Source organism: Phycodurus eques, chromosome 9 (genome assembly GCF_024500275.1).
Source record: "Phycodurus eques isolate BA_2022a chromosome 9, UOR_Pequ_1.1, whole genome shotgun sequence".
NCBI lineage: Eukaryota > Metazoa > Chordata > Actinopteri > Syngnathiformes > Syngnathidae > Phycodurus > Phycodurus eques.
Genome location: NC_084533.1, coordinates 26828461 through 26846175, shown reverse-complemented (window position 1 = coordinate 26846175; position 17715 = coordinate 26828461). Strand labels below are relative to the sequence as shown.

Sequence of the window (17715 nt, the reverse complement as noted above, 5' to 3'; positions counted from 1 at the left end):
TTACGTGCACATCTCTGAAACAGTACATTTTATAGGTTAATTGCATTAAACGTGGCAGCAATGACTCACAGGTCAATCGGGCTCAGAAAAAGAAACCTTACTACGTACAGTATCATACATGTGGCAAATCACTAAATTGCTTGAAAATATATAGAACGTCTGGAAAGTGACAAGCCACAGTCAGTGTTTTACGAAATAAATTCACAAATACCAACGTGAGCACAACCAATGGCTAATGCGCACCCACACAGAACAATATCCAAAGGAACAAATGCAAGTAAAGCGCAATGCTTAGCTTGATTTTTGTACGACGACAGTCCTGTTGGGGACCCATTTTGAGGAATAGGGTAAATGGTTAACCCAGGAAATCGCCTGCCCACGACATATGATTGACTGTTGTTCACGTCACACCAGGAGGGCACGCTAAATAGGCTTGTGCTTGGTGTTGTGTGTGTGGATGGCGACCTCAAGTGGACCCCAAAAATAACTGCAACTCTCCAAAGTGCAGTATCACAAATTGGCAGGCGCATGAAACTTGTCATTTTATATAGTAATATATTAAATCATTTGTTGCTATATTGCGGAATTCATTTACTTCTGGGGGTACCTGGACCACAACCACCGCAAAACACGAGGGTTTACTGCATTCATCTGTATCAGGGGTGGCCAACCAGCCAGAGGCTAAGAGCCACAATTATTACTGTGTTACAACAAAGAGCCACACAGGATGCGATCGGAGATTTCCAGTAATTCTGATCTGCCAGATTTACTCTAAATGTCACGCATTAACATGATAGTGACAAAATGTCAAAATTGGACTCCCACAGAACTAACCCTGAGGCCAGTCATGACTCATTTTCAGCAATGAACACTTTTTGCGGACTGTCTGAATAAAAATGTAATAATTTACAACAGCATTATTTTGCTTACCATGCGTGTTGCTGAGTGGGAGTTCTGGCATTCCTTGCCCTCAAAAATCCTTTTCAAATCTGGTTTATAGTCAGTTGTTGCCACTCAAAGCAGATACTTCAGGTGTGTCTGTTCCGATTGAGTGCATTTATGCGCACATCGTCGGAAATGTCACGTCATTTGTCAAGCTGGAGGCCTGTCGTCTATTTCGCACAGTAGTTGGGATTGTTTTCATACGTTTATTTAAAAAAAGAAAAACGCTTGATAAAAACAACAATTAAACACCAGAGCCCTGCAAAATAAGAGCTCTGGCCGGAAGCCGCCATATTGCTTGCGTAAACGACGACATCGCCGCACATTTCGACAGCAGGCGCAGTCAGAGCTCAACCTGACACATTCGGATTCAGTTCGTTTACGTGACGAAAAATTCTGATCAGTTTGGGAAATGGAATATTCCACCCGAATAAAACCCAAATAAAATTCCATCCGGATTCGGTCTGCTAATTCAAATTGAGCTGTTAATATGGCTCGTTTTCATTATGGGAAATTGTGTAGTCCGTTCAGAGTGTTTCCGGGTTGCCTGGCAACGGGCAGCAGAGAGCGGCGTGAACGCAAGAGCCGTTAATAATTTCTCACATTCATCAACGATAAATTAACCTGGTAGGAAAAATAAATATCAATATGCGAGTAACTAAAGTCAATAGGGATGAGAGAACAATGGGCACAACAACCGCTGTTATCAACAACAGTAATAGTCCCATTTCAATAAATCTCTGGTACGCAAAAGAATCACTGCACAAGTACAGGTCAGTTGTATGTAACTTTTTAGTGCATTTTTCCGATACACGTACAGCTCAATAAATCAGAATATTGCTGAATATTTCTTTCAGTATTCATACACGATATAGATTTATTAAACATTTGGGAAATACTTTTCAGAGGGCAAATTCCGGCCTTATTTCAACATTAAAAATCATTTTCGTGGTTTCTTGTTTGTTAGGTAATATTCTCATTTCTAGGGATGGTGAATTAGGGGTTTCGATTTGCGCTAAGCTATGATCATCAAAATTATACATTAAAAAAAAAAAAGTGTGTTGTGCATGTTTCACTTTACAAAAATTGAACTAACTAAATTAAGCTTTTGCCACTATTCTAATTTATTGCGACGTACCTGTATTTAGGTACAGTGTTAAGGTTAACATGTCAGAGGACTCGTCGTCATAGCGACTTGTGAGGAGCAGCAAGTGTGCATGGCAACTGACCGGTCGCCCGTGCAGGCCCTCGTAGTGCAGCAAGTTCTTCTGGAGGACGGTCTTCTCGCAGGACAGCTGCTCTTTTGTCATCTTCTGCCGAGAGCACCAAACAACGGCGTCACGACATCAAGCCACGCTAGGCTAGCGCTACCGCGCGTCTCACCTTGATGTCGTCGGGCCAGCCGTCCTCCTGCCGCTTGCCGGTCACGCGTCGCTGGATGAGCTCCAGGGTCTCCTCGCGGGTGGGCTGCGGCACGGCGGCGTGGCGGGACGGCGTCTGCTCCAGCGTGGAGCCGAAGCTCTTGGGAAGCGTGTTGCTGCGAGGGCGAGTCTGGGGGCCCAGCTCGCTCTCGGCGCGATGTTTGGCGTCTGCGCGGAAAACGGTCAGAGGTAAACGACCGCTGAGGTTGCATTGACGACAACCAAAGATGAAGAACGAGTCAATGGCAACTTGTCGCACAATCATGCAGCACACGACAGTGTCTCACACACAAACACACACTGAATACACACACTAACGCGTGACTCGGTAACATTGAAAGTTGCATTTGATACAGGTATGGCAAAATATTCTGATATTGTGATGGCTTGAAACCCTACTTTGACGCTAACCCTGGTTGAAAATTACTTTGGAACGATAGCCCTTGTTTAAAATCCTAACTTACACTTCAAACCCAAATTTGAAACCCTGCCCCTTGTTTGACACTTAAACTTGAAACTCTGACTTGAACTTCAAACCCTAACTCAGACTTGAAACCTTATTTTGAAACCCAAACCTTTGTTGGAAACTTATCTTTGAAACCCTAACTTTTGTTTGAAACCCTATTAGAAAACCCTAACTCTTTGATAAAAACTTGAAAACCCCAACCTGAATTTAAAACCCTAATCGTGACGTGAAACCCAAATTTGATTCATGTTCTTTTATAAATATGTATTTCAAAAAATAAATTTTAAGAAACTTAAACACCATTGTGTGCTTTGGGGAGGATGAAGTTTTTAGGATTCTTTTTGGCTTCAAACCTGTTAAAATCAGACATGAAATACATAAAATATGTTAGGACATGACCAGGGTACATATCTTTTAACTATTATATATAAACATATATATATTTATATACCGTAACTGGAAACCGTAACTTTTGTTGAACCTCATCACTGTAATGTGAAAATATTGCGCTTCTGATGAGTTACATCAATGTTGTACTGCTGTGTAAACACATCTGGGCAGAAAATAAATAAAACCCACCTCACTAACGAGCTCTACAGCTTGGCTGATATCACACACATGACAACATGTTACGCACGCACGCACGCACATACACAAACACACACACACAGAGCACGTGTCCACATGAAGGAAGCGGGATGCTCTCACAGCGCCACCTGACAGTGGACGCGTCTACTTACTGGCGCGCTGCTACTTACTGAGGTGACACGGGCCCGAGTGGGGGGCGAGTGCGCAATGTGAGGGGGGCGAGGGGGCGGGCGGCGCGGGGTGGCGCCTGTGTGACTGGAGCACAGCCTGGTGCCTCAGCGTGCTCCTGGGAAAAAGGTGGTGCTGGCGTCCTGGGTCGGCCGGCCAGTCGGGGGCGAGAGAGGGAGGAAAGCGGAGAGCGGGTTCTCGGGTTATTCACAAGACATATGCGGGGTGGGGGGGTTGGGGGGGGAGCGGTCGCCACGCTGAGGGAGACCACAAGATTGGGCGCCGCGTGTTGAGTGTGATGACATCCACAGTACAAATTCACGTGTTTGCAATTTCACAGACGTCCCACTGAAGGGTGGACGTGTGAGAGCCACTGGTTAGTGCTGCATTCATGCAGTGTGTCTGCACGTGTGCGTGTCTGTGTGCGTGCGTGCGTGTGCATGCGTGTGTGTGTGTGTGTGTGTGTGTGGCCATGGCACAAAACACTCACAGCTCATACGATACACACACGCGTACATACATGTCAGATGTCTACCTTTAATCTGCCGGCGGATCTTGGTGAGGTCGGTCATCCACTTGAGGACTTTGGTGTTAGATGCCTTGTCGCCGTGAGACGGCTGCACACAGGATGTGACGTCAAAATGGAGATGAAGATGAGCGCGCATCTTTTGTTACGCGTGACGATCGCGTTGCGTCACATGTCACATTTCACATATTGTTAGCGGTATTATGATACATCAAATGTGCAATCAACGGAAATGCACCTTGGCTAAATTTTGAGCGTCTTTGTAGAATAAAATCCCCACTTATTAGCAGGGGATAAGGGACTGAAAAGTAAAAAGATGTACTTGACGCGAATTGCCCATATTAATAGTTGAAACTGTGAACGTACCACAAACATGGCTTACACAAAGATCTCAGTATCAGTCGCGATGTATCGCTTCAACAATACACCAATTACTACTTTCCTTTTACCCAGGTGTCATGTTGGCAGCTGGGGGCGTTACAGAAAAAGCACACAAATATGCGCAAAGGTTCCACAGGAAAGGAGGATTGGCGGTGGGTTCACAGTATTCCATTTTAGCATAAGCCTTTACGATAACAAAACAACAAAAAGCACAACGTGTCTATTGCAAAGTACAACTGGCTTGAGTTATACAACTACACGTCTACAGTGCACTAAAGGTCCTCAGCTAATTGCAGGGAGGATGCAAACAGCTGCGAAACACAGGAAACACAAGCAGTCTTAGCTGACCTGCCGATGCCCACGTCACTCTACTACACACACAGTGGCTAACGCTAAAGCTAATAAACAGCCGGCCGGCCTGATTCGCTCGTTTCCACGTCACTCAACAGGATAGGCTCGCCTTTTAAATCAGGAAAGATACTACGGTTTAGAATGTGAGGATGGCGACCCAAAGCGGACAAAAATAATACCGGCACCTCACATGCCGTATGCTGGTATTGCAATATATGCGTCAAGGTTTTGCGGATTTCGTAGAGTGCGGGTGTGTTCCGGAACATAACCCCCACGAAAAGAATGAGGGATTATTGTACCTTGTAGTTCTTCTCCTTCTCAAACTGCTCCTCAAACTGTTTGATCTTCTTCTTGAGGTGTTGAAGCTTCCTGGTGAGCTGGTGCGTCACTGAGTCGGCGCCTCTCAGCGCCTCCTTGGAGCCGAACGACGCTCGCCTCGGCCTGCGGACGACGCATCAAGACTCAGCCAAGAAAGGTGGTGGGAAGTAAATCGTTTCTTCAAAGTTTACAATTTCGTGTCAAGTATGAGTATTTTGTTTTTGAAGACTTTATTTTTACTCTACATTTAAAATGATAAATAATAAAAATGTTTGAGTTAAAAGACGCTGTTAAGTGAATTCAGAGATTTGTTTCTAAATACATTATACTTGTTTTAAGATAATTGCTGAAAACGTGCAAAGACAGACTAGCTATGCCAACATCCTGAAAACATCTTCCCTCCGGCTGGTGTGGCCGCATTGTAACCCCTCGTTGCGCGCACATCACAAAGAAAAGGCATACGAGTGAGGGGGGGAAAGAAAGCCAGACGTGTCAGCCAGCACAGTGTGGCAGGGGCTTCATGGTGGCATGGCCACTTGAGAGTGCCTCGTTATCGGCCATGAGTGCGCAAACGTCACATAATGTGGAAGAGCGAGATGGATTCACTAAACTGTGTCTTTAATTCACAGAATTGAATTCGTAATTCTACCCTAACCAGTTTTGTTGTTGTTTTTTTGACAAGTATATGTACTTCACCTGTGTGCTTTGGTGGGCGAGGTGGCGTCGGCATCCTGGTGCAGGAAGCGCTGGGCGCCATGCACGCCAAAGTCCAGGAAGCGTCGCGCCAGGAGGTGCGGGTGCGAGCGGGAGGGTGAGGCGTCCTCCCGCCCGCCCTCGCCGCTGTCGTCGTCCTCCTCCAGGGGGAGCAGTGGGAGGGGAACCATGCGGCCCGCCAGTGGGGACAGCTGAGCCTCGCCGCTCTCACTGTCGCCCTGCCACGACTTGAAGGCCGGAACCGGATCTGCAGGACGACACGAGTGGAGGACTTACACATTCAGTTGGTGTCAATACAACCGGTATTAGGAGGGAACAGAGAGGAAAATCTGCCATTGGAAGAAGAGTTGAAAAAAATAAATAAAAATAAAACAGCAACCAGGACAACAAATGTCCCACAGAAACTCCATCACAATGTGTCCAGAAGAGAGCAGAATGACAGGAGGGAGAGGGTGGAAGGGTGAAGTTGTTTTGGGGAGAGGTGGGGTCTCACCTTGGCCTTCCTTCTGCAGGTGCATACATGAGAAGTCTATGGGAGGGAGGTGGAGATGAGGGGGAGGTGGTGCTGTTTGGATGGAAGGAAGAGGAGAGGAAGAGGAGGAGAAGACGGTGGTGAGCGCCATCGGTTGGCAATGCATTCCTCTGTTCCACTCCAAATATTACAGTGAACCCTCGCGGAAGAGCATTTAAATGTGCTGCCTGTCGCGATACATCACTGGCATAGATAGATCAACAAAGACATTAGTTTTAGTAAATCAGTTTCAGACTAATTAAGTGAAATTGGATCATTTCCCACGGCACACCCGATGATACCCGATGGCACAAAAATGCTAAGGGAATCGCTAATCTTGACCAGGGTTCTGCCACCCTCTGTGACTGAGTCTTCAATTTAAATTGGTTTTGATTTTTGTTTGATCATTTTTCAACTGCAAATCTAAATTTGAAGATTATGGTACTCTTGTAACAAGATATATTGAGGTACGGTACTCGACCCCCGGGAGGTAAACCATGGATAAATCTAAGAAAGATTGATGAAGAAAATAGAATGCTTAATGCTACGTGTTACACTAACTATATTAAATACAAACATCGCTCATCTAACTTCATAAATGACAGATTACGGTCGTGTGAAGCTGACGCTCAAGTGCCGACGCTGCATGTTGAGGCTTGAGAGCAAAAATTACATTAACCAGGTCAAATAAATATCTTATTTTACACTGTTAATTGAAAAAGTATTTTAGTCAAGTTAACAGCTAATCGCATGCTCCACGTACGATAAAATGATGAGAGAACACAGAATTTGGTTTACATTTTTGTTTCGTTGCAGGTGGATAAAAGCCAATAGCGATCCTGAAGTTTAGCACACTGCTTTCTCCCGCTCGCCTGTCGCACTTAGACTGGTAATCTTCCATCAAGCTGCTGTTTGCGGTCAGCTGTCAGCTGGTGGCCACCGCTAGCTAATCCTCAGCTAACATGGCACCCTTAGATGGAGCGGGGCGTTTTGTTGACATCTTGTGGCGTTACACAAACCATGAATTGATGAGCTTTACAGAAAAACGTTTTTTTTATTTTCGTCAGAAAAAAAATGGCGAATAGCAGATCGAGAATAGGCGGGGGTTCACTGTACAAGGTGAAGTCATGTTTTGCGTCGGGTTAGTGTAGTCACACACCGTCCCATTGGTGGTTGGGGAAGAGCTGGATATGGGGAGTGTGGTCACTGCTCGACGTTTGGCTGGTGTTGGCATTCTGGTCGCACGAAGAAATGTCCTGGAAGGTGAGAACAAGCGAGAATATGCGTTACTTTACGTGTATTTGTTGCATTAGACGCACTACGGCTTATGTTAGTGTTACATTTTGTGTCCAGCAATTTGTATGTTGTGTGTGGTTAGATGTGTTATACCAGTCGATATCTAAGAAAGCATGATATGAAAAAAAAAAAAACATTTATTTTTTCCCCTCCAATCTTAAATGTTCCATGTTACTCTTAATAGTTTAGTGTAAATATTCATTTTCTGTCAAAAGTTGAAAATGACATGGAACATTATTCAACTGTGCAGGACAAATAAAACATATTCATAACAATGTACAAGCTGACCATGCAAAAGTTTTTTCACCTGGGCATATTGGTAACATGTCTTTCGCAATCCAATTTGTTTGTTTTGTGTTCACTTTACAAACCAAAATAACTCCACAGTGTCATGAGTGTGTTAACTTACACAACTTGTGGTATCACCGGGCTGATTGTCCCCCCTGAAAGCACAAAACAAACATGATTATATCAAATAATCACAATTACGCAAAAATGCTAAATTTAGAACAGTGCACTGCGGATGTGCCGCAGCCATATTTGTTTCGGACGAACTGTTGAGCGGGACAGCGTGTATAGCTTGCTTGTACAAGTTAAATCAGTGAACCGACTTGCAAATCTATCCTAAACATCACCTCAACATACGTGTTATGGTAACCACAAAACACTGCTGCTTTGGCGTTTGCCGGAGTGACTCCAGATATGGTGATCGTGATCATATGAAGGGAGTTTTTTTTCCCCCCCATTCCTTTTCCTAAGCCCGGAAGGAGTCCCGAGAAATGTCAATGTTAGATATGAGCTTGTAAGCGAGGAGGGATTTACAGTTGAAAATGTAACCAAAGACACAAATATGTGCTCTCTAAATTTTGTCGTGAGAAAGGGGCCAACAGTTGAAAATTCAGACCAAATACCAGCGACTGCAACGTCTATGCAGGTATGTTTATATGCCTTTTTCTCAGCTGAATGAGGAAAAAAATTTATTAAATAAAAATCAACAAATAACACACCATAATCGTCAACACACCTCGTACTACGATTCAATGGTCAAACCATGAGTTAACCTCAGGAGGCCACTGACCCTTTAAATCTGCGTCAAAAGAATAAAAAGGTACTTGGTGAAAATGTTACTCGAGTACTGTGAGTACTGAGTACGGTAATTCCTCGTGTATAATCCACATTTTTTACCCCCCAAAAATTGTCAAGTCAATAGTGCGCATTATACATAGGTATAGGAGAAAATCAAAAATACTTTCACATTTTATCAATGTATGCGCCATCTGGAGGTTATGAAAAAGCTGTACTTTCATTCCACTATGCCACCGCCCCCTAGAGGTTATGAAAAAGTTCTACACTTTCATTGTAGTATGCCACCTAGAGGTTATGGAAAAGGTGTAGACTACACTTTCCTTCCAATATGACAGGGGTACATATGACTGCATATATGTAAAATTGTTCTCATAAGTTTACATACCCAAGGAGAATTTGTGAAATGTTTATTTTTTTTTTATTTTTATTTTTTTAAATACGACTGATGACTGAACAACAACCATCATTAATTTCTTTATGGTTATGTTTTGATAAATGATAATGCTTTTCTGTGTAGACCAACAACATAAGTGGCTTTTAGTCAATTCTGATTCCTTAGCCCGCAGACAAGCAGTCTGTAAACGTGGATGACGTTAACCGGGAGAAGAAGCCTTCTGCATCCAGAGAGGCACACTCCAAACCAAACCAAGATGAGCACAGAATCCCTACCTAGTGGCGCTGAGGTTGTTCTCGGCATCTCGGACAGCATCCAACTCCATTCTGGAACCCTCCTCCGGAGGCCCCAGTGCATCCTGGGAGGAAAAAGGAACAGAAGCCATGAAGAGTGTGTCTTCAGTCCAAATCAAGCTTTCAAAAGACTCTCTCTCTCTCTCTCTCTCTCTCTCTCTCTCTCTCTCTCTCTCTCTCTCTCTCTCTCTCTCTCTCTCTCTCTCTCTCTCTCTCTCTCTCTCTCTCTCTCTCTCTCTCTCTCTCTCTCTCTCTCTCTCTCTCTCTCTCTCTCTCTCTCTCTCTCTCTCTCTCTCTCTCTCTCTCTCTCTCTCTCTCTCTCTCTCTCTCTCTCTCTCACTCACTCACTCACTCACTCACTCACTCACTCACTCACTCACTCACTCACTTGTGTTTCTTTCTGGTCTTCTTTTTGCTGAAGCTCACCATGGCGACCAGCAGGCTGCGCTGTGTCACTGAAAGAAGGCAAAGGAAGGTTACCAGGGGAAGTTGAATTTCTGTGCGGGTCATTTGAGGCTCGGTGTGTAAATCGTGTTGGTCTCACTCTTGTTGGCTGTCAAAGTTGCCGAGGTCCTGGTCAATAGAGGATTTGAGTTCAAAGAAATGGTGCTCCACTGCCACCCTGATGGTTCGCTCGATGATCCTGAAGACACAGTAAATGGTCAAAGCCAGTCCATTGACACTCAACACACATTTTACAATTCCAGAGTTACATTAGCCCATTTGTGCGTGTTAATTTTCACGCTAGACTATGTTGCATCTATTACATTATGTTTGTTGCATGACATGTTACGGAATGTGTGCCGTTACGTTTCACAAGTTACATTGTGTGTGTTACGTCACATTTCATGTGTTGTTTCACACATGGTGTGTTATGAGCGTTACATTACATCTGTTACGCTCCATGATATTAGTAGCATGACAGGTATTACGGTACCTAGGCTGTTAGGTGTGTTACGCTACGAGTTGCATTACATACAGTACCTTAATTGTGTTGCGCTACATGTGTTTTGTGCTTTACATGTTACACAAAGTTACATAGATCTGTTACGTTCCTTTACATTTGTAGTATTACACCTGTTATGTATGGTATGTGTGCCATTGCATGTTATGTTAGGCGTGCTATGACTCCCTATGACTTATGTGTTCATGACATTACATACTGATTTACATGTTGCATTATGTGTGCCAGGTTGCGTGTTACACAACACAAAGTGTGATAGTGTTTTGCGTATTAGGCTACACTACGCTGTGTGTTACACATTACATATTTTATTACAAATGACATCTCTTGTGCCGTGTTGCATTCTGTTACATCAACAATGTCTGTTATGCGGTAAGAGTTGTATTACAGTACTTATTACATTACATTTCACTGCGTGAATTATGACCCTAGAGGAAACCAGTAACATGACAATACATCTTTAAAAAGAGCTTAAAAAATGTATACTCATGTGAAACTAAATTGTCTCATTTTTCTGTACTGGTAATAATTGTTCTCAACGCTTACTTCTTCCTCTTCGGACAGCAGATATTCTATTTTTGACCAACTTCATAAAAAGACATTCTGCGTGTGCTTCCTATAATGACTGAAAATGTGTTTTAAGGTTGATGATGAGCTTCTCCTCTGACGCTAAAGAGAGAGCCGAGCCAGACTATACAAGGTAACAACGCTCATCCTTCCACACACCTTTGCCAGAGAGTTGATCCGAAAGATCTACTGGGATTTTGGGGCGCTTTCTTTATCGGCCTACTCGTTTATTTTACCTCGCTGGCCTGTCTTGGTACACGTGACGGGGACATGTGTAATATTGTGTATACAGCTGTCTGCTAAGTGCCATCTAGAGCCTTCGTTTAAGAAGACGGACACGTGCAGGGTGACAGTCATGTGAGTGCTTACTTTTCCCACCCTATTTTGTTTTGTGATACTGCCGCTTTCGACCAGACACTTTTATTTCTGTCTTCACACCTCGTTAAACTGCTTGTGTCGGACCTTTGACCATCCTTCTCCTCATCACAGAGATGACATAGAATGTGAACATTTAACTCATTCACTGCCATTCACGGCTGTTGAATTCAAATATCCATGTTAACATGGAAACCTGGCAGTGAATATCACGATGACAGTGGGCAGCCCTTCAAAGAAATACGAGTGATTTGCTGATGAGAAGGGCAGAAGTCAAACCATTAGGTACACTTGCTAATCCGACCCAAAGATATAAATCTCTAAATATTAAGAAAAAGATTTTTCTTTAATATTTTAAAATACACAAATTAGAAAATAAAAATATTTCACTGAAAAAAATAGATTAAGTACGAGACAAAATATGAAAATATTACAACAGGAATACAAAAATACTAGAGAGAAACTAACAAAAATAGGACAAAAAATAATAAACAGAAGAAAGTTGGGAGTAATGCAAAAAATAGAAATAATACCAACTATTAGACGAATTTCTTTTTTTTTTTTTTTTTAGAAAATACAAATAATACTAGATAGCTATTAGACAAAAAATACAAAATACCACAAAATACAAAAGTATAGGGGGGAAAAAAACTATTACAAAAAAATTATTAGAATACTAAACAGAAAGAAAAAAATACTGAACAGCCAGTAGAAAAATATGAAAATATAACAAAATCTCCAAAAATAATATATTAGATAGGAAATTCAAAACAAAATTAAAAGATATGGAATTTGGAATTTTAGAAATAGAGGGAATATATATATATACACACACACACACACACACACACACACACACACACACACATATATATATATATATATATATATATATATATAGCAGCGCGCGACCCTCGTGAGGAGAAGCCTTAAAGAAAATGGATGGATGGAATATACATAAAAAATATTAGTAGATAAAAGACAGATGAAGAAAAATATTACCCCAAAAAAAAATATATATATATTACACAGAAAATCCATAGATATTTATGAATACAAAAATATGAGAGAAATATTATGGAAAAATACTTGAAAGATAAATAATTTAAAAAAGTTAAAAATTTACAACAACAACAAAAAAAAAATACACAAACATGCTAGAAAAAATAAGCTCCACATCACCTGAGCTGAATTCCACCACAGCTCATTACACTTGTTAGCATATGCCCCTAACAGACACTACCTGTGTATTTTTATTTGTGTGTGAGTGTGTGTGTGTGCTTACTCTGCAGAGTCAGCAGGCAGCATGGGCACCGGGGAGAGATGGGAGCTGCAGAGAGACGAATAAGAAAAGACGCTTAGAACATCATGTTCTCCTGGACGGCCATTGCAGACACAGAATGACCTTGGCAAGTGTATGTGCGTGCGTGGGAGTCAAAACAGGAAGCAGAATCAGGACGGTTACAAGGATGCTCACAAAGGGCATGAAGGCGTATACGAAGGCGTACATGAAGTCAGCGGCGCCACTCGAGGCGGGCACATTGTTATTTTGGCTATACTGTATTGCTAATCAGATACAAGGCAAAAGGCTGTGTGAGTGTTTGTACTATTGAGGTCACATTTGCACAGTTGTTCTTTTTACACAGAGACATGGCTGTGGATGTTCACAAACGCACACCGGGCCACATTCCAGGGCAGCACATTTACGGAACAATGCAAGGTCTCTGTTGGTATACAGGAGTGCACAAGTTCAAGTACACACTCAAGTGTGTGTGTGGGGTGGGGCGTTATTTTTTAAGAGAAAAGACTTATGAAGTTGGACATAAAAGGTAAGGACATTTAAATTACCCAACATCAATAGCGAGGCAATCTTGTAAAAAACAGTAAAAGGTGTGCCATTTTTCCACATAAAAATAGCCGCATAGAATTTTTGGGGATAAACATACTAAACCACTGGAAACACTACAAAAACAAGACAAAGATTCAAAGCAGGAAATCACAAAATGTATTATGACAAAAATATAAACGCCCTTAGAAAATTACACAAAATATAGCCCCAAACACAAAACTATTAGATGAAATCAACAAAAATGCTTCAGCAAAAATAAAGAAGAATTAAAAGATCTAAAAGTATTGGACGAAAAAAAATCAAATGAAAAATATAAAACCATTAGGCGACCAAATAATTAAATAACTTTAGATTTATATGGTGCCTTACAAGGGCCCCAATGAGACAAAAAAAAAACAAAAGATTAGATTTAATAATTTAGGATTTATATAGCACTTTAAAAGAGACCCAAGGACGCTTGTATATTTTCTACACATTAAATGAAAATACCCATATAGAAGACATATGTACCTCCTGTATTCAATATTGAAAAATGTCTGTTAATAACAGACTTTGACTGACATAACCGATTTTAACGACACTCTCACGACCCGCTGAAGAGGACCGAGGTGGGAAAAGCAGATCAATGTGGCGCAAGAGAAGCGAATGCGCGTTTAGTGCGTATAAACAACTCCCCCGATCAAACTATTGCGAGGGATTCGAGTGTGATCCACTAGTGTTAGAATATTACGTAAGACGCGATAATGTGCCATCTCAAAATGTCTTGTCCTTGGTGGGCCCAGAGGGGCCTCCTTACCTCCTCCAGCTCCCTGACTAACAAAGATAACCATTTTACTAAGTGGACCCTTGAGTCTTTACTCAAGTCTTTACAAGAGGGCGTTGTGGACTCGAGATCGTGTCATCATAGGGCCTTTACATGCAAAATTGATTATGTATGATACTAAACAGTAAATGCAAATAAATAAATAAATAAACAAAAGTGTGTAATTGACGACCCCTAAACAGCTTTATAATTGCCTATAAATAATTTGAATGACAAACTATGATCCCAAAACCCCCCAAAAATGCAACTTACGACGCTCTGTAACAACGCAGGCTGCACTTCTGCTGAGCTGCTCCTCCCTGACACACAAAGCTCTCAGTCGCGATATATCACTTTAACATATAGTACCTCCATGGATCAACTCAAACTATCGAGAGAGAACTCTGGCACAAACACGATTCAGCATTAGGTAGCAATTAGTGGTCGAACATCCCAAAGGCGCCACAATTCTGCAACATTCCAAGATGTCCCAGATGATGTCACGCAAGGAAGGACCTCGCGAAGGACCTCCCAAACTTTTGCGCTTAAGGGCCACATTTGACGTTGATCACAGATGAGGTACAAAAAACAACAACAAAAATGTGCACATAAAACTTTTCTAATTTCTATTTTATTATAATTTGCCAATTTAATAAAATACAAATTGTTAAATGTAAAATTGCTTATTTTATTTTTTACAATGAATACAGCAATTATTTCAAGATCAATGAATAAAAAGACAAAAACAAAATAATTCTCATTTTAATCTTATAATTAAAATAATTTTATATTTTTGAAATGATATATAAAATTGTTCATTTTACAGTTTTACTTTTTTTAACAATTGACCCAATTATTTAGTGAGATGAATAGAAATACTTAAGATTACAAGATAAAATAAATATTGAAAATTATAATTTGTTATAATTAATCAACCACTTAAATACACATTGTTAAATGTATGTGTACAATTGTGTATATTACAAATCGGTGTTTCACGATCAATAAATTAACCAATTTAAACAAAAGCCATTATCATTATTTTCAAAATAATTCACAAATTATTGAATAAAACAAATCAAACTCGAATGTATATATAAAATTATGTATTTTACCAATGTTTTTACAATAAATTAACCAATGAGAAAAATTTGGAAAAAAATGAAAACATTTTCAGGTGAAAAACAAAGTGTTTTAGCAATGTTTTAATTTTATTTATTTATTTTTTTAACTATAAATTAACCAATGAGATAAATTGAAAAAGGTGAAAAAGGAAATGAATGCAACAAACATTACAGGACACAATGTAAATGCTCGGCGGGCCGGATTCAAAAACATACCAGGCCGAATGGAATCAACTCTCATACCAAACTATAAGCGAGGAAATCACGCAATCCAAACTCATTTAGCATTCATAATTCATAATTGAGAGGTGCCATATCATGCATTCATTCCTGAGTTACACAACCAGCATGTTTACCTCTGCAGCAGCACGTCACAGGACATCCTCATGGCTGCTCTTAGCACAGAGCTCGACCACAAAAAAAATACAAATACAGAGCTTATTACTGCGTCTATTTACTGGCCGGTAAGCTTTCCTGCAGGGCGAACAACATCGGGCGGTTGTCTTCAGACAAGCCTCCAACATCCAGCTGCGGCGGTGGCGCTGCTCAAGTGAAGTCCTGACGTAACCAGGCAACAACACGGCCAGGCTGGGGGGGAGGAGCGGCAGAACCTGGGGTAGGAACTCTGGTTGTGTCAGCTAATCAGAACGGGGGGAGGGAAGGGGTGGGGGTGGGGGGGGGGGGGGTGGTCGCAGGGCGGGCAGAGAGCGGGAGGAGTTTTTTGGTTCATGACGTGAGGAGTTGTTCAAGCCCAACAATTGGCACGCAAGCTGCAGTCCTCAGACATGCAGTGAATAACTGACAGCAGCAAAGAATCAGCGAGGCACGAACAAAGACAGTCGAGCTTGAGCATTACCATCCCTTAAAGGGGTTCTTAACTATTTTTGGTTTCCATTTATAAGGTGGCCCGCGGCCCATTCAAATATTGACACTGTGCTGGTTTAATTGATTTAACTCTGGTCAATGAATCAAATCCACAAAGTTTTAACGTAAAAAGAAAAAAAAACAGAACAAAAATTCAAGTCTCCAGTCAGGCTAATGAACACAATATTAGTAGTTTTCATTATAATAATAATAATAATAATGGATTACATTTGACCACAGCAAAAAGGACACACCAAAATAAGCGATGAGGGAGAAAAAGCAAATATATACAAAAAAAAAGTTTCTAATTGAACAAACTGTAAATAAAATTGATTTAAAGTGCAAAAACATAGCCTTATAATACACTATTTTGACAATTTGTTCAGTAATCATCACTCTTGCTCCACATGGGCCGGAAAATATAGCAATATATAATAATTAGCTGACTTTGTTACCAATCTGTTGCAACAGCCGAAGGAGAGAAATTGTCAGCCTGACTGTCCTCTCGTTCACATTGTGCTGTCAAACGTTTTCTTTGATCGTCAAGAGTGTCAACCGCATTTTTGGATGTCTCAATTCGAGGGCACTGACCTCGCTCAACTACGAAGAAAAGCAATAAAGTCGAGCTAGTCGAGCTGCTGTCAAATCTTTATTAAGTCTACTTTCTGCCCATTCAGCCCCTCCGCCGATGTGTCGCTTCTGTTTCAAATGTAAATAATTAACTGCAGTTACCTAAATACTCTAACTATTAAACAGTAGGTCGTGGGTCTACAATTGACCCTCATCCAGATGTCATTTAAAGATCCCATGCCATCAAATGGTTTTTGCATAATCTTTGATGTCCTTTTATTGGGTTTGCAAGATAATTTGGGTAAGAAACGCCCAGCATGCCTTTTTTTCAAGATATTCGAGTTGGTCTTTAACGCCTGGGAATTGAGACGGCCAAATTTCTCATGAATACTCTAGAAGTAAATAAACTTTCTTCTGATTGGATCGCTGTTATTAATTTAAATATGGAAAACGCCTGTAGAATCACTAAATAATGTATCCTAAATCAGGATATCGCATGGATTTGAGGGGGGAATAAATAAATCACTGCATAACATTTCCTGCTCAATGAGTGTTAACGTCGTACCGCACGCATTCAGCCAGCGGCGGATACACACAGAAATGCACATTCATGCACTTGAACGGAATGAGGGTACAAGTGATGAGAACCGTCCTTTTCACAGATGTTTAAGACATTTATCAACTCCCCCCAAAATTCCCCAATTTAAGTTGTCGTTAAAATGATTATTGTTTTTATATGACTGTCGTTCCAGTACCTTGTGGATCTTGGGTGAAGAATGAAGCTGATTCTGCATTATTCATGCGAACGCATGGTCTGAGGAGCTTATAAATTTTTCGCAGAGTATGCCCAAATTGAAGTATGACCATATTGATGAATCACAGATTTATGCGTCAAACATGCACACACAATTTAAGCACAAATCCGTGCGTATGCACGGTTAGTGGATGATCCCCAATACCTCAAGCTTCCCTTTTTAATTCTTCTTTATAAATTATAGTTGTAAAACATATGTATACAGTGGTGCCATAAGAGTTTAATTCGTCAAAACCTATTTTCCCATTAAAACGGATGGAAATGCAATTACGTATTCTAGTCCCACAATTTTTTTTTTTTTTTTTTTTTTTATAAAACGACAAGCAGTATA

At 41.1% G+C, this 17715-nt stretch overlaps 1 protein-coding gene across 5 annotated transcripts in view; it reads right to left on the bottom strand.

Annotated features, from left to right (window-relative positions):
* The window catches only part of fam13b (family with sequence similarity 13 member B), a 49073-nt gene that overhangs the window by 2786 nt on the left and 28572 nt on the right, over window positions 1-17715 (bottom strand). Inside the window, exons 8-20 of one of the 5 annotated variants that reach the window (XM_061685068.1) lie at window positions 12647-12691; window positions 10000-10098; window positions 9844-9910; window positions 9438-9520; window positions 8092-8125; window positions 7546-7642; window positions 6369-6440; window positions 5858-6122; window positions 5143-5284; window positions 4121-4202; window positions 3588-3728; window positions 2326-2531; window positions 2172-2255 (exon numbers count right to left, since the gene is read on the bottom strand). In XM_061685068.1, coding sequence (XP_061541052.1) covers window positions 2172-2255; window positions 2326-2531; window positions 3588-3728; window positions 4121-4202; window positions 5143-5284; window positions 5858-6122; window positions 6369-6440; window positions 7546-7642; window positions 8092-8125; window positions 9438-9520; window positions 9844-9910; window positions 10000-10098; window positions 12647-12691 — 1417 coding nt within the window. The remainder of the gene's footprint in view (window positions 1-2171; window positions 2256-2325; window positions 2532-3587; window positions 3729-4120; window positions 4203-5142; window positions 5285-5857; window positions 6123-6368; window positions 6441-7545; window positions 7643-8091; window positions 8126-9437; window positions 9521-9843; window positions 9911-9999; window positions 10099-12646; window positions 12692-17715) is intronic. The other 4 variants (XM_061685070.1, XM_061685071.1, XM_061685069.1 and 1 more) reach the window with 4 other exon arrangements.